The 21,530-nt window shown below is 45.7% G+C and overlaps 1 protein-coding gene across 1 annotated transcript in view; it reads right to left on the bottom strand.

Annotated features, from left to right (window-relative positions):
* Positions 1–21,530, bottom strand: part of sidt2 (SID1 transmembrane family, member 2) — a 63,986-nt gene that overhangs the window by 8,413 nt on the left and 34,043 nt on the right. Inside the window, exons 12-22 of the mRNA XM_067970954.1 lie at positions 21,043–21,114; positions 17,620–17,735; positions 16,977–17,050; positions 14,983–15,049; positions 11,145–11,218; positions 10,128–10,251; positions 9,108–9,225; positions 7,528–7,664; positions 5,082–5,190; positions 3,448–3,524; positions 2,324–2,370 (exon numbers count right to left, since the gene is read on the bottom strand). Coding sequence (XP_067827055.1) covers positions 2,324–2,370; positions 3,448–3,524; positions 5,082–5,190; positions 7,528–7,664; positions 9,108–9,225; positions 10,128–10,251; positions 11,145–11,218; positions 14,983–15,049; positions 16,977–17,050; positions 17,620–17,735; positions 21,043–21,114 — 1,015 coding nt within the window. The remainder of the gene's footprint in view (positions 1–2,323; positions 2,371–3,447; positions 3,525–5,081; positions 5,191–7,527; positions 7,665–9,107; positions 9,226–10,127; positions 10,252–11,144; positions 11,219–14,982; positions 15,050–16,976; positions 17,051–17,619; positions 17,736–21,042; positions 21,115–21,530) is intronic.

Below are 21,530 nucleotides of genomic sequence, written 5' to 3'. Positions count from 1 at the left end.
ATACAGAGCAGCACTGGCACAGGTATACAGAGTAGCATTGGCACAGGTATACAGAGCAGCACTGGCACAGGTATACAGAGCAGCACTGGCATAGGTATACAGAGCAGCACTGGCACAGGTTCACAAAGCAGCATTGGCACAGGTCAACAGAGCAGCATTGGCACAGGTCAACAGAGCAGCACTGGCACAGGTCAACAGAGCAGCACTGGCACAGGTACACAGAGCAGCACTGGCACAGGTCAACAGAGCAGCACTGACACAGGTATACAGAGCAGCACAGGCACAGGTATACAGAGCAGCACTGGCACAGGTATACAGAGCAGCAATGGCACAGGTTCACAGAGCAGCACTGGCACAGGTCAACAGAGCAGCACTGACACAGGTATACAGAGCAGCACAGGCACAGGTATACAGAGTAGCACTGGCACAGGTATACAGAGCAGCACTGGCACAGGTTCACAGAGCAGCACTGGCACAGGTTCACAAAGCAGCACTGGCACAGGTCTGAGACTCAGGAGAAGGGCATGATAGAACAAAAGTGGAACTATGATCAAGGAGCAAATGCATCATCACCTCTCAGGAAGTGGCTACATTAACACACAGAGTAAACTGGTAGTTGATGCTCAAAAAAATTAACTTCTATCCTGGAAAAATTCTTTATTTTCATGCTTCCATCTTAGGTGTTAGCCGTGGCTTAGTTGGTAGCACTCCCACCTCTAAGTCAGAAAGTCGTGGGTTCAAGTCCTCTTCCAGAGACTTGAGCACAAAATCTAGGCTGACTCTCCAATGTCTGAGGGAGTGCTACACTGTCGGAGGTGCCACTTTCTGGATGAGACGTTAAACCGAGGCCCGGTCTGCCCTCTCAGGTGGATGTAAAAGATCCCATGGCACTATTTTGAAAAAGAACAGGAAGTTCTCCCTGGTGTCCTGGTCAATATTTATCCCTCAACCAACATCACTAAATCAAATTATCTGGTCGTTATCACATTGCTGTTTGTGGGATCTTGCTGTGCGCAAATCGGCTGTTGCGTTTCCAACATTACAACAGTGACTACACTTGAAAAAAGTACTTCATTGGCGGTAAAACGGTTTGGGACCTCCTGAGATCGTGAAAGGCGCTATATAAATGCAAGTCTTTCTTTTTTCTTTCTGAAAGTAATATCCACCCCCTAGTTCAGTTACCCTGTCCCCAATTCACGAATCGCCCTTAAGCAAACATGGTGAGCTGCTCCGCCATCCGTGCTATCTAAGCAGCTGCAGGAAAGCGACTTGTTTCCCCTCTGCATCTCCCCGACCTTGATCAGTTTGAGATTATGAACCCAACATTTAGAAAACCTCAGGTGCAAGACTCCCTCCTACCATCAGAGATTAAAAAGATTCCAGATTTAAGTGAAATATCACAGCGTTTGCATGTAAACTCTTCCAACTTAAAAATATCGCGGTAATCACCGCAATCAAACATTGCAAAAAAGAGCCAACATCTGCAAATTGGACAGCTGGTCAATAAGATAAGACTAAAGGTTGATGCAGCATTGATATTCTGCCACTGGCTGTCACACGCACATTTAGAAAACAGCATGGGCTAAATTTTACAATTTAGTGCTCCCAGCACAGATGTTGGTGCGATGGGGAGAGCACCGCACGATTTACCAACATATGAAATTGGTGGGCAGGAAAAGGCCAGCTGGTCCATCAAGCCTGTCCCACACCATGATGGCTAAACACTTCCTCCCTCCCCTGACCTCCCCCCCTCACACTCACATTTCAGATGCAGATGTCAGTGAACACGATTCATCGCCTGCACAATTTTATTCATTTATTTCATTGCTTTGTGGGATCTTGCTGTGCGCAAATTAGCTGCCGCGTTTCCTACATTGCAATAGTGACTACACTTCAAAAGTACTTAATTGGCTGTAAGGCGATTTGGGACGTCCTGAGGTCATGAAAGGCGCCATATAAATGCAATTTATTTTTTTCTTTTACCACTGAACACCAATGGTTCATGTTTACCATATCTTCCCCAGCAGCATCGCCTGAATTACTATAATGCATTTCTTTGGATTAAATGTCAAACTGGAGTCATTCCTACATAAGCTGATATAGATTCCATCGAAACAGTCACTAAGTGTAGAAGGCAAATTAATATTAGCTTCATCCCAAAAACACTCTGATTCAATCCGATGCCCACACTCTCATTAAAATGTTAAGCTAAGTCTTAATATCTTCAACCCCAAAAAGATTATATTGTGGGTTCCGTGATTTCCATGGTAACAATGTGCAAGATGTTCGTGCATCAGAAGAGGCAGAGCAGTCTAATACTCACAGTGACCAGTTCACGATATTCCCCATAATAAGTAATACCATCCGATCCTGAGAACAGAAAATAATTTTTTTTAACAGGATAAAGATGAGCCGGAAACTGGGAATTGAATCCTTTATGACTGGAGCGGCTCAGTGTTACAGAACACGTGAAATCCACCTCCTACCAGTAATAGTGATTAACTTCACCTTTTCCCTTTTGCTTCTGTCACCTCTGTGCACCACTCTACCTTTTTACTTTGTCATTGGGCTCTAGAGCAGTGGAATTGGAGGGGCTGTTTTTGGAGTAGAACTGACTACCAGAGCAGTGCAAGTGCATGGGGCGAGCTCATTGTTTGCCTTGCAGAAACAGGAGGTCTTAATCTGACAGTACCTTCGTATTACCCACATTTCCATGGATCTACAATGTCATCAGTTCCCTGCAGATACTTAGCAGTGGAGTCGACAGTAGGAGAACTGTGCATCTGCCAGTGGCCCTACCCACTAGTGTAAAAGCATCTTTAACCTCCTCTATCGTATGTACAATGGGTTTTGTTAGATCTTGGTCAGTCAGGAACAGCTGGCATTCGTCAATCATATTCCGTAAGAATGGCACTGAAACGTCAGCAGCAGTAAGGCAGCAGGGCGGCCAAGAGAGGACCGTAAACAACTGGTATTTGGGCAGTAAGTGTCCCACTGGCTGATGTACGGTTGAGAAGTTTCAAGACTTTTCATTCAAAATGCTAGATGGGCTGTCCCAACATTGTGATCTACTCTTTGTCGAACGCAAAGCATCGTTTTTGTCTACAGCTCTGTTTCCCCCCCACTTTCCACCCCAATTTTCCTCCCCCCCCTCTCCTGAATGCATTGATACAGCTCCAAGGGTGCCTCACCCAAGGGGCTGTGTGTCAGCAGGCTATTCCACCACAGTGGGCATCACAGCCCAGCCTGGTCACATTCTCACCCAGAATGTTATCGAGAGGTAGATATATATGTCTAAAGGGAAAACAGGAGGAACACGACAGTGAATAAAAAGGCACGTGTAAGTACATTAAAAATTGAAAGCCGTACATTTGTTACTCAGTGAAAGGAAAAAGAGAAATCCCCTTGTCTGCAACGGTGAATACAGAACACATAAGAGGCACTTACTATATAGGTGGGTCCACTGCACTGTCTGATATGGTCGGTATAAATTACATGAATTATCCTTCTGCATATCCCCGTGTCTGAAAAAGTAAATATGCAATATTTAATATTTTCTTTCACAACGACACATAAATAGAGAATAACCATCGGGACATGATCAATTACTGCTGTGTCATGCAGGCCATGATAGTGACATCCTTGAGGGAATTACAGCCATCCCATAGCACCTGGTTAACTTTTGTAGCTCAACAATTTTTCTCTATAGGAGTAAATGTCCCCAATGTGGTGAAACAGACACTGAGCAATAGAAGAACCAGCAGAGGTGACTGACCAAATGGTGGAAGAGGTTTTGTTTTGAGAAGGTTTTAGGGAAGAGAGTTTTGGAATCTCAATACTTCCGGGGGTGAATTTCCTCGCGGCTTCTCCCGCTCTGGCACCCCAAGTTCAGTGGAAATCCCATTTCTGTGCGTAAATGGGGTTTCTGCCGAAGTTACTTCAGCGGAGTGGGGAAAGCCACAAGGAAATTCACCCATCTGGTGCGTGTTATGTTTGTATAACACATGCTGTCCTTTGAGTGCTACTTAGATAATGCTATGAGGTATTTCCTGAGCCATTACTGAGCACTGATCTATGATTGTCACACTCTTAATCATGGCTAATGCTGTGAGCCAGACATGTCTCGTATAAAGTCCATTTAATGCTCCACCTGATCCTTGCAGAGGGCTCAGCCGGGCTGAATGTTATTGGAATCAGAGATTACCAAAGGTCCAATGTCCACAGTTCACAACCTCCTAGATTTAGTGATATTCTGTCAGTCTGACTCAGTTGGTAGCATTCTCACCTCTGGTTCAAAGGGTTTGAGCCCCACAACAAGACACCAATCCAGGCTGAAATTCTAGTACAGCACTGAGGAGGTGTCATGCTTAGGATGGGATGTTAAAATCAGGTCCTGTTTGCCTGTTCCTGTGGTTCAAGTGACTGTTAAAGATCCTAGAGAATTATTTGAAGAAGAGCAGGAGTTCTCCTGATATCCTGTCCAATATTCCTCCCTCAACCAACACCATCAAATATAGATCATCTGGGCAGTTCATTCTAGGAGACATTTCAGGGGGGGGGGCAACGGCTGCTGCATTTGTCCATCTAACAACAGTCACTGCACTTCAAGATGTCGTTCCTTGTGTGTTTAAGAAGTTTGGACAATGTGATAAGGTGTTGAATAAATGCAAGCATTTCTTTCTATCTAAAATAATGTTTTGTGGGTGAAACGGTGGTCTCCAAGTAAAGTGCTCCGGGCGAGAGCGCTCGGACTCAGCTGGAGCCTGTGATTCCCGACCACGTCGGAATTCCTGACCCGAGCTGTGCTGGTCGGAAGAATATGGGGGTTTAAATTCGATTGAGGCAATAGCACAAAAACGAGCTAATTGCGAGCCAGCAGTTCATTTTACACTACACCCGAATTTCCTTTCCAATGAAGTCAGCAGAAAAGAAAATCGGTTGTAGTGTAAAATGGGCGGCCGATTTTCTACCGCCTGTTTCTGCAATGCCGCCCAGCGTGAACTTATACCCCTATGTGCTTCCCCAGAGGGTCGCACCAGCCTGTCCTGGCAAAATCCCAGTGCGAATGAGATGATAGTTACCAAGTTTCCAGCGGCCCATGTAGTAGAGTTGTATACTGAGCAAAAGCGTCGCTAAGATGTGAATAAAGGAGAAGACTGCCCAGAATACGATATAATCCTTCCCAAAGACCTGCAAGGGAAGACGCAAGAAAGAAAAATAGTCAGAGACTATCTTACACACAAAAAAAAAACCCGAATCTCTCGAATTTTCCTTCTTGTTAATTTCTGACTGAAATGTGCAGCTAGGAGTGACTCCATTTCCTCTGCCCCTCTCCCCCAACCAACAGGAACCTGTCCCCACTTGGTTACTGTTAAGCCCATCTAAATCAAAGGCCCTTCCACACTTCGAACCTGGGTGACTTCGTTTGCCATTGTGACTCTTAGGTTGGGAGACCTGGTGTAGAGCAGAGTTAGCACTGTGAGAAAGGCACTTTTATACTTGCTGGCTCTTTTGATCCCGTTTCAGTGCACTGTTACACAATCTGTAACAGAAGCTGGAGCCTGTAGTGTTGCCGGGCTCCGCTGTATGATACACAGACCCGCTGGTTTCAATAAAGTAAATTTTTTTTTATATCCGTTCATGGGATGTGGACGTCGCTGGCGAGGCCAGCATTCATTGCCCATCCCTAATTGCCCTTGAGAAGGTGGTGGTGAGCCGCCTTCTTGAACCGCTGCAGTCCGTGTGGTGAAGGTTCTCCCACAGTGCTGTTAGGAAGGGAGTTCCAGGATTTTGACCCAGCGACGATGAGCATATGTTCATATTTATTTTATCGAAACCGACGGCCATAATGCTGACAGCACATTTGTGGATTATCGAACCTGTTGGTTCCCTGAACGTCAGGGCGTTTATAGTTTGGAGTGGAGCTGATGGAGGGAGATGCATTCATCTGCCAACTGTAATTCTGCAGTGTAAAAAGGACCAAGTAATGATTTATTCAGGAGGAAAAATGGAGAAAAGGACATAATTGGGCACATCTGAAGGTTAAAGATTAACTGGCAAGGTTGACACTTCTAAATGGATTTCCCCTTATTAGAGAAGTGATTGATCTTCTGGGAGCCTGACCCTGCATTTCTGCTGATAGTGACATGATGCTAATTTCAACAGGAAGCGCATCTTCCAGCATAAGTATAAAGCATAATTCCAGTTCATCCGCGATAGACTGAAACTAGCACGAGCAAACCTCTTTCTTCCTGAAAACCCTCAGAGAGCTCTGTGTTCTTCCAACTCTGGCCTCTTACGCATCCCCCATTTCCTTCGCCCCACCATTGGCGGCCGTGCCTTCAGCTGTCTAGGCCCTAAGCTCTCCATAAACCTTTCCACCTCTCCACCTCTCTCTCTTCCTTTTAAGATGCTCCTTGAAACCGACCTCTTTGACCAAGCTTTTGGTCACCTGTCCTAATGTCTCCTTCTTTGGCTTGGTGTCAAATATTGTCTGATTAGGCTCCTGTGAAGCGCTTTGGAATGTTTTACTGTGTTAAAGGCGCTATATAAATGCAAGTTGTTATTTAATAGTGGCAGCACTTAAAGCTGTAGCGTCTTTGATCTGTGGCAAGCGCTGATGTGACATTGAAAGCAAATATGCAGTCCCTCCCATCTTCCTGAACTGATTTTAGCTCCAATTCTTCAACATCCTCCAAATGTGTTTGGAAGACCACCCCCCCCAACACAGGCATCCTACACTACATTGGAGGAAAAGTAATTTTGTGACAAGCGTAGAATACTACAGCGTGAAGACTTAACCACTCTCTTTTGCCTGCTCCAATGATTGGCCAACATCACCCAATGGTTACATGTGTCCCATGAGAACTCAAGGAATCATTGCCAGTGTCACCACAACGAACTGATTATGTCCAAGTTGACGAAAGAATATTTGTATCTACTCTTCTAAGAGTAAACCAGACATTCCAACAAAAATGCACACTTGCTCTTCAGTCGAGCTGTCTTTATTAAGCACTTTTGGTTCAACTGGACCCAACAGATCTTAACTTCGTATTGCAGGATAGACTATTCAGGATACTCTCCCCACTTATTAGCTTGCTCCTTCTTTTACTTACCCTTACATCCCACCCCACCTCGGTACCACTAATCTACAACTTGCTCACAAGCCTCTGCCAACGTTGCAATGTTACAAGGAGGTGTTTGGGAGCTGCCTGGTGAGATTTCTCCCTCCAGTTTTCTGCTCTGTGGGAAGTCCTTGCCCATTGATTGGTGCCAATTCCATGATGACCCAGCTGGGGATGAAAACTCATTTTGATAACGAATTGCAGCGATAACCCACATGCTACTCTGTCACCATGGGGCTCCGAACAGTAAGAACCCTTGAATAAACATAGATGGTTTCCTTCAGTTTGTATAGGGGATACCTGCCCAATAAGAAGGAACAATAGTGCTCTTTATTCTAATATTATTATTCAGGCTTTTCTTCTCTTTAACCAGAGGGGCTTCTCAGTGAAAAGCTGTACTCACCACTCCCAACACGGAGAAGAATATGACCAAGGCAAGGCTGGCATAAGCAGAGTAGGCACTGGCGTTAATGTCCGGGTGGCGTTTCTGGTACAGCTTCAGCATACAGAGGCCAGCTATCATGTACATGAAAGATGTGTCTGTGTAGCGAACGGAGACAGGCTTCAGAACACAACAAGAAACATGTTCCAACCTCAATACTTACACACACAGTAAAGTGGGTCTGTAATGGACACTTGAAAGGATCCTCCAGGATAAGGTCCCGTCTTGACACTCTCTGAGGTTGGGATGCTGCAAAAATGTTTTCAGTGGAATTGCGGAGAATGTGGAGAGTTAAGGCAGGAGCCAAAATACTGGAACTGCTTAATCAAAATTAATCCAAAATTAGAGGCCATAAATATAGTCACTAATATATCCCAGAGAGTGGTTAGAATGTGGAACTTGCTACCACAAGGAGTAGTTGAGGCGAAGAGCATGCATGTATTTAAGGGGAAGCTAGATAAGCACCTGAGGGAGAAAGGAACAGAAGGATACGCTGATAGGGTTAGATGAAGTAGGGTGGGAGGAGGCTTGTGTGGAGCATAAACACCGGCACAGACCAGTTGGGCCGAATGGCCTGTTTCTGTGGGGTACATGCTATGTAATTCTATGTAATTTTTATCTGAGCGTCCTGCCCTGGAAAAGGAGCATAGATGGTGGCCCAATGAGCAGACTAGCCACTGTGGGGAAAGATTTTAAAATATTTTGACAGATACGACAGACCTTTCCCCAGTTATTCAGTTTTGTCCAAATGTGTGGAGCCAGAGATGGGTCAACTCTTATGTAGAGATGGTCCTGGGAGTGCAGAGGTACATTTTGTACATTATTACTGTGTTTAAATATCTTCTCCTTTTACTTCTTTTTTTTGGTCCCTTCAATCAAAACACCATCTCTGGTCAAAAGGGTGGTGATGTTACCTGTTCTGAGCCTCTCCCAGGGCTCTTGAGGTGTGAGAGCAGCACAGAGCGATTCACAGTCCCAATTCTTCCTTCCTCATTCGGAACAAGCGACTGGCATCTGCTCATCATTTCCTCCTCCGCACCCTCCCAGTAACACCCTGCACTGCTTCCCCAATGTGTTTTGCTACCATAACACCCCAAGATTGCCACCTATCCAGTCTGATTTTTACAACAGAAGTTCACTTCTCCACTTATTTCTGCGTCTCATGGCGTGGAAGTTATTATCATTTTTAATGTAAACAATTTTACAACACCAAGTTATAGTCCAACAATTTTATTTTTAATCCCACAAGCTTTCGGGAGCTTCCCCCTTCCTTAGGTGGTGTGGAAAGGGGGAAGCCCCCGAAAGCTTGTGGGATTAAAAATAAAATTGTTGGACTATAACTTGGTGTTGTAAAATTGTTTACAATTGTCAACCCCAGTCCATCACCGGCATCTCCACATCATTTTTAATGGACTTCCGTCAACAGCAAAGCAAACGCCTAAATCCGAGCCCTGAGTCCACCCCCCACCCCGACCTAGTCGCTCTTGGACTTGGGATGACATGGCGACCCTTAGCTACATTAGACATAAGAGCAAACTTACCAAACTGGAAGTTAGTGTAGTTCGGGCACACGTGATAACAGGCACTGAGCAGCCCTTCCATCATGAGCGCAGTCCCCATCGCATAAAACAAACCAAAATGTTTAGGGATTCCACACTCCTGCAAAGACAGACAGAGTGAGAGACAGACAGATAAAATGTTGCTCAGTGTTTAATGAAGTGCTGGCACTGGGAGGCTATTTCTTTTCTTTTTACACTGCAGGTCTGCTTAGGCCAGGTATAACCTAGCCTCTAGCGATAAATGTACAGCCACCTCTGAGGTCAGCTCCATTTGATCAAGTACGATCCCAACCGGCCCAAATTAGCTTTGCAATCAGCATCAGAAAGAGAGAGCTAGGTTAACATTTTAGGTGGGACCCATCACAAGTTGTGATCAAGGGTCACACCCAAAACATTAACCTGTCTTTCCACAGTGTCAGCTATGCCTCAGTGGTAACACTGTCGTCTCTGAGTCGGTTGCTCTCTCAGGTGGATGTGAAAGATCCCACTGTGGGGAAGCTCCCTCAGTGTCCTGGCCAGTAACCATCACTAAAACAAACTGACTTGTCATTCATCTCATTGCTGTTTGTGGGACCTTGCTGTGAGCAAATTGGTTGCTGAGTTTCTCTGTATTACAGCAATGTCAACAAATCGAAAATAATTAAATGGCTGTGAAGCACTTTGGGACATCCTGAGATGTGAAAAGTGCCACGTAATTGCAAGCTGTTCATTTCCATCGTTTGAAATCGTAACATCTTCATACCAAATTACTTTGTCTGTTATTTTAACATTGGAGCTAACCAGTCTATTTTAAGACAGTGGACAAAATGATTTCATAGAAATACTTTAAACTTTGGGTGATAATATCGCACAGCATAATTTTATGGATTACAGGTGGTTTCCTGTACATGTAATGCACTCCCCTCCCCCCCAGCATGTTCCCAACACTGTTAACCATCTCCAATATCATTAAAATAAACCCAATAGTTGAAGCAAACAGGAAGGAGTTGATTGGATTTGTACCAGTGCACAGATGTCGTTCCGCATCAGGGCTCTTTTGTGTAGAATCTCACGCTGCAGGACAATAAGCAGGAAAAGCAGTCCCAACATCAGGTATCCAAGGTTACTCAGGATATTGTTAAATGCACTGTCAGAGGAACAGCACATAATTATCTCTGAATACGCAAGCAGGAGAAAGTGATTAACAAACACTACAGGGTTGGATAACAGCCAGCCAGCATATTACACCACATTATCATAGAATCATAGAAAGGTTACAGCACGGAAGGAGGCCAATCGGCCTCACAGCACTAGTGAACCTCCCCAAGAGGACATTGGTCCCAGCTCCGTTGAGGTGCAACCCGTCCAGCCTGTACAGGTCCCACCTCCCCCAGAACTAGTCCCAATGCCCCAGGAATCTAAAGCCCTCCCTCCTGCACCATCTCTCCAGCCACGCATTCATCTGCTCTATCCTCCTATTTCTATACTCGCTAGTGCATGGCACCGGGAGTAATTATGTAGTGTACGGTGGTTTATATTTTTTCGAATCTCCAACAGGTAGAAGGGACAAGGGCAGCAGGTGCATGGGAACACCCCCACCCCCAAATTCCCCTACGAGTCACACACCATCCCGACTTGGGCGTATATCGCCGTTCCTTCATTGTCGCTGGGTCAAAATCCTAGAACTCCCTTCCTAACAGCACTGTGGGAGAACCTTCACCACACGGACTGCAGCGGTTCAAGGAGAAGGCGGCTCACCACCACCTTCTCAAGGGCATCTAAGGATGGGCAATAAATGCCGGCTCTGCCAGCAACGCCCATATCTTGAGAATGGAAAAAAACATATCATATACTATACAGGTTTTACTATCCCCTGTAACATGCACCAGAGCAAAGCCCAGGGACATCGGATTCAATCAGGAAAGCCAGCTTTCCGTCACTGTCTACCACGACACCCAGCTCCTGTGCCCTGACACCATTATTGCAGCATGGACACCACATCAAATATATCTACACAGCAGCACAGGTTTGATCACTCACCTTAGTACCCCCAGCGGGTGAGCGCACATGAAGTTGTAGTAACAGATGTCCTGATTCCCTGTGATATTGAAAACCTGTTGGAGGAGAATGATGAATGAGTCTGTCAGCAGGCTCCTCTAGTCAATTGCACTGGGTCAGATGTTCGGGGGCTCCGTCCTAGGAATCACATGGGACGTAGAAGACACCAAAGCGATAGGTGCGATGTTAACGCCCGTGTAAAATAATGGAGATCGGAAAATTCAGGCTCAAAGCTAACAGACTGAATTTTGCATGACTCCACTCCTGGCATAACGCCTTCTCAACGGGAGCCCAGATTGGACAGTCAGGAGTGGGGATTGGTATGCCTGACTCACAGCGTTTCTGATTTTCAAGTGATTAAAATTATTGACCGGAAAACCAGGCCCGACATGAATCGGGTGAACGGACCTCAGTTCTCCCATCTGTGCTATAACTATCAGTAAAGACGGAACAGGCTGGGGCTTTTTTCTCTACAAAGGAGAAGGGTGAGGGGTGACCTAATAGGGGTCTTTAAAATTATGAATGGGCTTAACAGGGTAGAGGTGGAGAAGATGTTTCCGCTTGTGGAGGAGACCAAAACTAGAGGCCATAAATATAAGATAGTCACTAATAAATCCAATAGGGAATTCAGAAGAAACTTCTTTACCCAGAGAGTGGTTAGAATGTGGAACTCGCTACTACGTGGAGTGGTTGAGGCGAATAGCATAGATGCATTTAAAGGGGAGCTAGATAAGTTTTTTTTTATTCGTTCATGGGATGTGGGTGTCGCTGGCGAGGTCGGCATTTATTGCCCATCTCTAATGCCCTTGAGAAGGTGGTGGTGAGCCGCCTTCTTGAACCGCTGCAGTCCGCGTGGTGAAGGTTCTCCCACAGTGCTGTTAGCAAGGGAGTTCCAGGATTTTGACCCAGCGACGATGAAGGAACGGCGATATATTTCCAAGTCGGGATGGTGTGTGACTTGGAGGGGAACGTGCAGGTGGTGTTGTTCCCATGTGCCTGCTGCTCTTGTCCTTCTAGGTGGTAGAGGTCGCAGGTTTGGGAGGTGCTGTCGAAGAAGCCTTTGCGAGTTGCTGCAGTGCATCCTATGGATGGTACACACTGCAGCCACAGTGCGCCGGTGGTGAAGGGAGTGAATGTTTAGGGTGGTGGATGGGGTGCCAATCAAGCGGGCTGCTTTGTCCTGGATGGTGTAGAGCTTCTTGAGTGTTGTTGGAGCTGCACTCATCCAGGCAAGTGGACAGTATTCCATCACACTCCTGACTTGTGCCTTGTAGATGGTGGAAAGGCTTTGGGGAGTCAGGAGGTGAGTCACTCACCGCAGAATACCCAGCCTCTGGCCTGCTCTTGTGGCTACAGTATTTATATGGCTGGTCCAGTTAAGTTTCTGGTCAATGGTGACCCCCAGGATGTTGATGTTGGGGGATTCGGCGATGGTAATGCCATTGAATGTCAAGTACATGAGGGAGAAAGAAATAGAAGGATATGCTGATAGGGTTAGATGAAGTAGGGTGGGAGAATGCTCGTGTGGAGCATAAACACCAGTATAGACCAGTTGGGCTGAATGGCCTGTTTCTGTGCTGTAAATTCTATGTAATTCTGTGTGCTGGGAATGGAGCCTCACTACATCCAACCCATTGTCCTCTCTCATGTCAGAAATCCTGAAACTATTGAATAATTAGTTCTGACTTAAGGCCGACAGGGACCAGGAGGTCTCCTCTTATTCCTTACAGGTATCCCTACAGCTGGCACAATCCTGCAGCCAACAGGATGTGCTGCTGTAAGCTCCAAGGCCTCGACAATTCTAAGCCACCCACTGAGAAAGAACATATGCTCCACACAGAAGGGTAGCAATTAAAACAGTTAACCCCTGCGTATAAATTGGAAATATATCGGCCATTCCTTCATCGTCGCTGGGTCAAAATCCTGGAACTCCCTTCCTAACAGCACTGTGGGAGAACCTTCACCACACGGACTGCAGTGGTTCAAGGCGGCTCACCACCACCTTCTCAAGGGCAATTAGGGAGGGGCAATAAATGCTGGCCTCGCCAATGACGCACACATCCCTTGAACGAATAAAAAAAAATAGCACACACAGCAATGTAGTATAAATGTGTTAGGCGTTAACCAATCAAACTTTTTACCTTAGAGCCTCCAACAATGATTCAACCAAGCTAAATGTGTGGGGTAGTCGGTGATAGGGAGGTCGGTGAGAGGAGTGATGGAGAAGTTGAGTCTGGAGGTGAAAGTGTGGATTCTACCAAATCCTTACTGAATCAATAGTCAATAGGGCAGTGCAAAATAGTAGGCAGTAAATGAACGTGGCAGATTAGTGTGTTACAGCTTTGCACCCTAGATATCAAATGGCAGACAGTAATAACCCAATCCCAACATAGACGCTCCAATTGGCAGTGCAGTGTTGCACAATTGTGGTGAAATTTCCACAAGTGTGGGCAGGTAGAGTTTGTGATAGAGTGGGCTATGTGTGGTCTGCACAGGAACAGGCTTTAGGAGCCAGTCTCATTCCACATTTTCCTGTTTCCTGCTCCTGCAGTGACTCTGGACTAGCAGGAATGACTCAAAATTACAACACCCTATTCGTGGCCGTTGAGTTCAGCTCGGCGGGAGCGCTGGTTGGAGAATCATAGAACCATAGAAAAGATACAGCACAGAAGGGGGCCATTCGGCCCATCGCGTCCGCGCCGGCTCGAAGAACAACCAGGTGCCCATTCTAATCCCACCTTCCAGCACCCGGTCCGTAGCCCTGCAGCTTACAGCACTTTAGGTGCAGGTCCAGGTACTTTTTAAAAGAGTTGAGGGTCCCTGCCTCTACCACCAATTCGGGCAGCGAATTCCGTACACCCACCGCCCTCTGGGTAAAAAAGCTTTTCCTCATGTCCACTCTAATTCTTCCGCCAATCAGCTTAAATCTGTGTCCTCTAGTTCTTGAACTCTCCGCTAGGGGAAACAGGAAATCAGGTGCGGAAGTTAGCGTAACCAATTCATTGCGCTCCCAAATTTCCGGCCATTAAAACTATTGGCTTTATCAATTGCGGGAGGAACATAAATTGGGCGCACTGATCGCTGAGACCGATTCTCCCAGCTGTGTTTCTCTGTACTAGCACTGGAGTCTCCCAAATTCGGGGCTAAAATGTCAACAACTTGTAGTACTGCACTCTCAGCTTGATGCCACCAGAGGGAGCACCTTCAGTGCTACTGTTCCCATTCTACCACCAGGCCTTCTTCAATCAGTTGAGTGCTGGAGTTGGGATCAGGATACGCTCGGTTTGAGTCACAACAGGATTCACTCAGACTTTAACCCTTCTGAGACGGATTAAGTGAGGGCCATGCCTTAGTATGTGGGGAAGAAACAAGAGATTGAGCAGTGTATTTCACACTGCGATCAGCAGCACATCTGATGGAAGCCAACCTCTATTGATTAATTCTTTCTTGGCACCTCTGGTGGCAGAATGCTGAAACTGCAACACTACGGTGCTCAACATCTCTGTATATTCTGTCTTCATTTCAACATCATTGAGTTTGTTTGCTGTTCAAACGCAGGCACCTCGAGCCCTGACACCAGATTTCTTTGTATGTCATTTTTAGATGTTTGTTAACCATTTACAAAGGAACGCGATGCAAGATCTTCATACCGGTACTTCGCCAATTGGAAAATACACCCCCAAACTGTCCTGGTACAATAACCATATAGTGTGCGGTCCCTTCAATGACCCGCAACTCATGATTTACACCCTCAGCTCCTTCCCCAAGTGTACGAATGTCAGAGTAGTCTGGATTCGGTGTGAATAATTCAGCTCCTTACCGTCTGATATGTGATGACCAGCTGAATCACCGGCAATGCGTAGAAAACCGCGATTGTTGCGATATTCCTGACAAATGAAAACAACATGATAAAGTCAATACTTAATACACCGAGCCATTGCTTTAACCTCCTGAGTTTCAACTGAAAAAAAAACATAGCCACACGCACAAATGATTGTTACTCTCAGAGCTCCTATATCTATCCCTAAAATATACTCAGGGCTTGCAATCGTCCTGAAATATTCTGTGAAGTAAACCGCAGTATCACAGAGTCACGTGGGACAGGATCATTAGTGTGAGTCACATGGTACAGGATCACTAGAGTGATCACATGGTACAGGATCACTAGAGTGGTCACTTGGTACAGGATCACTAGAGTGATCACATGGTACAGGATCACTAGAGAGAGTCACATGGTACAGGATCACTAGAGTGGTCACTTGGTACAGGATCACTAGAGTGATCACATGGTACAGGATCACTAGAGAGAGTCACATGGTACAGGATCATAAGTGTGAGTCACATGGTACAGGATCACTAGAGTGAGTCACATGGTACAGGATCCCTAGAGTGAGTCACATGGTACTGGATCCCTAGAGTGAATCACATGGTACAGGATCCCTAGAGTGAATCACATGGTACAGGATCACAAGAGAGAGTCACATGGTACTGGATCCCTAGAGTGAGTCATGTGGTACAGGATCACTACAGTGAGTCGCATGGTACAGGATCACTAGAGAGAGTCACATAGTACAAGATCCCTAGAGTGGTCACATGGTACAGGATCACTAGCGTGGTCACATGGTACAGGATCCCTAGAGTGAGTCACATGGTACAGGATCACTAGAGTGAGTCACATGGTACAGGATCACTAGAGTGAGTCACATGGTACAGGATCACTAGAGTGGTCACATGGTACAGGATCACTAGAGTGAGTCACATGGTACAGGATCACTAGCGTGGTCACATGGTACAGGATCACTAGAGTGAGTCACATGGTACAGGATCACTAGAGTGGTCACATGGTACAGGATCACTAGAGTGAGTCACATGGTACAGGATCACTAGAGTATGAGTCACATGGTACAGGATCACTAGAGTATGAGTCACATGGTACAGGATCACTAGAGTGAGTCACATGGTACAGGATCACTAGAGTATGAGTCACATGGTACTACCACAAGCCTCCTGCTACTCTGGCATTGAGTTGGATGGTGTCATCTCTCACTGCCATTTTGTAATATCAGAAACCCCTTTGTATAACAACAATAGAGAGTGTGCAAGGTGGCAGTGCTCCCTCTCAAGGCAGAGTAAGTGGTAACAATCCTTCCCCACCTCCCCACATGTCACTCATGTTATTCATTTAAAGTTCCTGATATCAGCTGGTGAATGCTGCCCCCATCTGAGAAGCAATTCCCCCATGTCCTATTAGCTGTACACCTTTACTTACCCACCCTGCCTGTCCTCCACTTTCAATCGCCTACAGTGAAGCCACGATTAACACAAGTCTCACATTTGTTGTGCCCTTTCACCAGGTTACATACGTGGGCCGGTCACAGTCTATCTCACGGACAACTGGCTTTATTAACTCTTTGCACAAGGGCTGTCCCAGTGACTTCGTTGGTAAAAACACCACAGGGTGAAAATCCCAGCTCTGATCTCCAGTCTGTGCTGAGTTTGCTGATCTCAGCCAGGGCTTTGTTAGGAGCAGCATAATTGGACAGTTGAAGTAGAAGGAGGGTTCTCAGCCCTCACCACTGTACTGGAAGTCGCACATGTGTTGGATGTTGGGTGAAGAAAGGACGGGTCTTGGTTGTGATGCCCTCCATGGTTAAATAACCTGCCCAAACTCATGACCAACAGCTACTTGGGCAGGCTATTTAACCATGGAGTCTTCAGGAGAGGAGGAGAAAAAACTGGTGGGGCACAACAAAATCTAACAATTCTTAAAAAAAAACTTTCAGCGAACCCCCCAACATTAGAAAATTGACTAACCAGAAATAGATTTTGTATTTTTTGCTGAGAACTCGCTTGTCCTTCCGGGCAAGGTCAGAGACGTACAGAAATTTCTGCAAATACAGAAAGAAAGAAACATTCTTTAAAAAAAGGTTTGCTGCTCTTTTAGAATCATAGAATCATAGAAGTTTACAACATGGAAACAGGCCCTTCGGCCCAACATGTCCATGTCGCCCAGTTTATACCACTAAGCTAGTCCCAATTGCCTGCACTTGGCCCATATCCCTCTATACCCATCTTACCCATGTAACTGTCCAAATGCTTTATAAAAGACAAAATTGTACCCGCCTCTACTACTGCCTCTGGCAGCTCGTTCCAGACACTCACCACCCTTTTCCTGAGTGTGGCCTTGTCCTGGGAGTGTCGAGCGACATGACGTCTCACTAAAAGTGACCATGAAGCTGTTGGACTGTCATAAAAACCCCAACCGGTTCACTAATGCCCTTAGGGAAGGAAACCTGCCGTCTATATGTGGCACCAACGTGGTTGACTCTTAACTGCCCTGTGAAGTGGGCCACTCAGTTGTAAAAGGGCAACCAGGGGTGGGCAATAAATGCCAACCTTTCCAACATCCCGAGAGTGAATTTTATAAAAGCTGTAAGGTGAATTTCAGGACACACACCTTGGTTCTGATTACATTTTTATCGGAATCGATGTCTGCCAGTGTATCATATTCATCTTCTTCGATGGAGCTGAGAGAATCGAGACGAGGTCGCATCACGTTCTCTAGTGGCCGCTCTGTGGAGGGGCAGAAAAGGTTAACAATGGTCCACCTGTATTAATATTCGTAAGTTTGTCTTAATTTCTGGCCCATGTAAATCTGAGACTGGCCTAACATCTAAAATCCAGTGCTGGTCAGGGTTTTAATTTGCTCCAATTGAGTATTGGTTAACGAGTAATTCCTTTACGTTCTATTTTTATGCAGCTGTTAACCGAGTTAATTAAATTGTTGTATTTAACCTGGTTTGATTTCCGCTAATGTGATGCTACCTCATGCACCCAGAGCTCCTCACTATCGTCTAGAAATATTGGGAATCAACATGCTTTAAAATATTTGCTCTTAGCCATCAAATCGTAATAAGATAATATTTTTACTGTGTGTTATGATGGAATGTTTATTAAGTGTGAACTACAAGCTAGCTCTGTAACACAGATATCTGTGCCTCGTGGATCAGGCTGAGGTTACCTCAGTTCAGTCATCTAACTACCAATGAAGGCTATGGCCCCATGGACCGCTGGAGAGGAGTGTTGAGAAAGCTACATAATATTCCTTTGAAGAAATTTGTTTTCACATTTGTATTTTGGCTCCAAGTCCGTAGAGATTAGATCACTGCAGATACAAGGCATGCATGGAATGGCATCAACAGTTGATTGAGGTAAATTTGATTTAAGAACCCAATTGAACGCATCCTTGGCAAGACAGCAGACAGTCACTAATACATTCTCGGGTGGACTGTGACCTCTAATATAATGCACATGATTTTAGGACCTTTAACATAAGAGCCCAAGGATTTTCAAGAACGAGGACAGCCCATTAGTCCCAACAAGCCACACCCTTTATGATAGATCAAACCCATCTACCCAACTTCTTCACACAAAGGGTTGTCAGAATGTGGAACACGTTGTCCCAAGGTCATAGCTGCAGAATCGGTTGAGATGTTTAAAAGAGAGATAGATGTTTACTTGAGTATTAAGGGATACGGAGAGAGAGCAGGGAAATGGCATTAAAGTGATAGAGTTGGCATGGCTAACAAATGGAGGTGCATGTTTGTTGGAATGAAAGCCTTGCTCCTGTTCTTATGTTCTCACCATCTTCCTCAACTCCATCCCTCTCCAGAAATCCAACTGTCTCTTGAACCTGCTTACACTGTCCACTACAATGGTCCTCCCCAGTAACTGACCCTATTCACCTACTCGTGAAAAAGTTTCACCTGACTTTCCTTCTTACCTCTAACTTCCTCATTTTTAACTTGTGTCCCCTGGGGTTTGACCCCTTCACTGTAGCTAACAATTTTGTGAATTCTTTTCATAGCTTTGAAGTTATTAATAACATTACCTGCAAAAGTACCCTCTCTATAACGCATCCCTCACCAATTTAGAGTCAGTCCCCAACGAGAGTATTACACACTGAGGGTCTGCTGGATTTACAGCCTGCCGTATTTCTGTGGTAAAGATATTTTGAAATCACAGCGAACCATATTCGGTGCACAGACTTAGCAGGTTCAAGTTTACTCGAATCAGCAATATCCCACTTTAGCTGGTACCTCAAATGCCGATGCACCAGGCTGAGCCCGTGTTGCATTTATTTTAGTTTGCCCCATCCCCGAGTATGTTCTCCCCTTTTCTCCTCTCCTGAAGGCGCGGAGTTTACTGGGTAGCGTTCCACTCGCAGACATAGGCCGCTCGCCAGCGCCCGTAAACCCAGACAGTGAGCGTCAGCAGACTATTCAACCATGAGGGACATCGCATTTTAGCCCTTGCCCGATGTCCCCGCGCATGCACACTTTCTGGAGAGGTAGATTGGGGGGGGATAACAATCAAGGGTAGGGGCCCCGGCTGATTTTAGCCCTGCCTCGCCCAGGGACTCAGAGGCCAACTGAGATCGGCTAACTCAGTACAAGCCGATTTCAGTTTTCTAATCCAGCCTCAAAACCGCAGAGACGCGAAAAGTATATTTTTACATAAATCCCCAATCTTGCCTGACTTTAAAAATAATAGATCCCTCCCAAATGAAAGTGTCAATCGCGTGGACTATTCCTCACATGAAACTGCTAAGTCTGTGCTTCAATAGAGAGCAATGGCGAGGAGTGATTGAAAAATCTGGGGCATGCTTTGCAGACCATCATCTCATAATCTCACAGTGATTCTGCAGAGATTTTTTTTTTGCTTGTTTGGCAAAGAACTTTTTATTCTGCTATGAAAGAAACTAACGATATCGAAACCTCTCAGACGAATGCAGAAGCTCTGTCGTTTCAACTGGTCTTGTCCTATCGAGGAAAAAGCAATTTCATGCAACTTTAAACAGCGGACAACAATGAGAGTCACTTGTGGGGGGAGGGGGAGAGGTGATTTTGGCTACTTTGAAATGTTTATGGCACTTCCTTGTAACCTGGCAAATCGATAACTTTACAGCATCGTATTGTATCATCGCTGCTCACAGATTGTGCTAACTCCTACAATAACGCTCCACTGGCCTGAGATGGTTGACAGGGCTGTTTCTTACTTTCTCTTCCCCTCTGCCCCATTAGCTAAGTGGTCTTTCGAAAACCCGAACTTTTAATATATTCCCCCCCCACCTCGTCACTTCTTCTTCATTTAACTCATCTTGGCCCTCCCTCGGCCCTCGAGTTTGGTTGCTCAATAACAAAATAAACAGAGGAAGTGAGCACTTTCAGATCATTTACACTGTGGGTCATGCGACAGTGGGAAGAGGAATTCATCCCCTGAATGACCCAACAGGTCTCGCATGCAAGTCCCAGAAATGTTTGCTGTTCAGCACGGTGAATGATCTGGTGGTGAAATCTCATCGTTCAAAATCTTTTCTAAAATTCCCGCGACAGACTCGGATTAAGCCGCCCTGTCCTCCACGGTTGATGTGGTCGGATCTTTACTGATAACAGCGGTCAACACTCTACAACAACTAAACCTGTCAGCGGCTGTGTAATCTAGGGTTGCCAACTCTGGTTGGACGTATTCCTGGAGGTTTCTCCACATCCCGTCTCCAACAGCCCCGCATAGTCAAGCATCCCCTTTTTCCCATTTCCAATATTTCTATAACTAATAAACAAAAGTAGTCAAAGAATATGAAAAAAACACACCATTTTTTTATGCCCCTATGATTTTCCTCCTGGATTGCTGGCAGCAGTGTCCAGAAGATTAATCTTCGATTCCTGGAGGCTCCAGGGCAACACTGGAAGGTTGGCAACCCTACTGTAATCTGATCATGTGACTGATTACAGTGGGCAAGGAAATAATCTGAACCAAACTCTGAGTATCTGACTGGGGGTTGAGATGCTACGATAAACAATCTGAGTTGCCATCTTACCCATGTAACCGTAGGTAGAATCTGACTCCATGCTGTCTGTAATAGCTTCAGATCCAAGAATGGAACCATTCTCTGCAACGAAGATTAACCTCCTAGAATTAAAATCTCAGTAATTGCCCCTCTTCTCTCGAACTGAGCCCCAGTGAGCGGGAAGGCACCGAAGCAGAGGCAGTAGTATCTCACGGTATGGTTGGGACATGTTAGAAGGGAGAGTCATACCAGGACAGGGTCTATCATCATCTGGGTACTGACTACTAGGGCAGTGGGAGTGGCCTGAGAGCTGGCCACCCACCTGCCCCCCTCAAAATAATAACGCACGAGTTGTTTTCAGCAGAAAACAACAGTTTGTAGATGCCTCAGACCTCAAGAGTATCACGACAGGTGCTAGGATGGTGAAACATGTTGGTTAATAGCGCTATGTGGCGATGGGATGTCATCCACGGTGGCTAGCCCCACCCAAGTGGCCGTTCTTCATGTGTGAGCCTATA

The sequence above is a fragment of the Heptranchias perlo genome, chromosome 33 (genome assembly GCF_035084215.1).
Source record: "Heptranchias perlo isolate sHepPer1 chromosome 33, sHepPer1.hap1, whole genome shotgun sequence".
NCBI lineage: Eukaryota > Metazoa > Chordata > Chondrichthyes > Hexanchiformes > Hexanchidae > Heptranchias > Heptranchias perlo.
The sequence above is the reverse complement of the archived record's forward strand: the minus strand, read 5'-3'. Positions and strand labels throughout refer to the sequence as shown.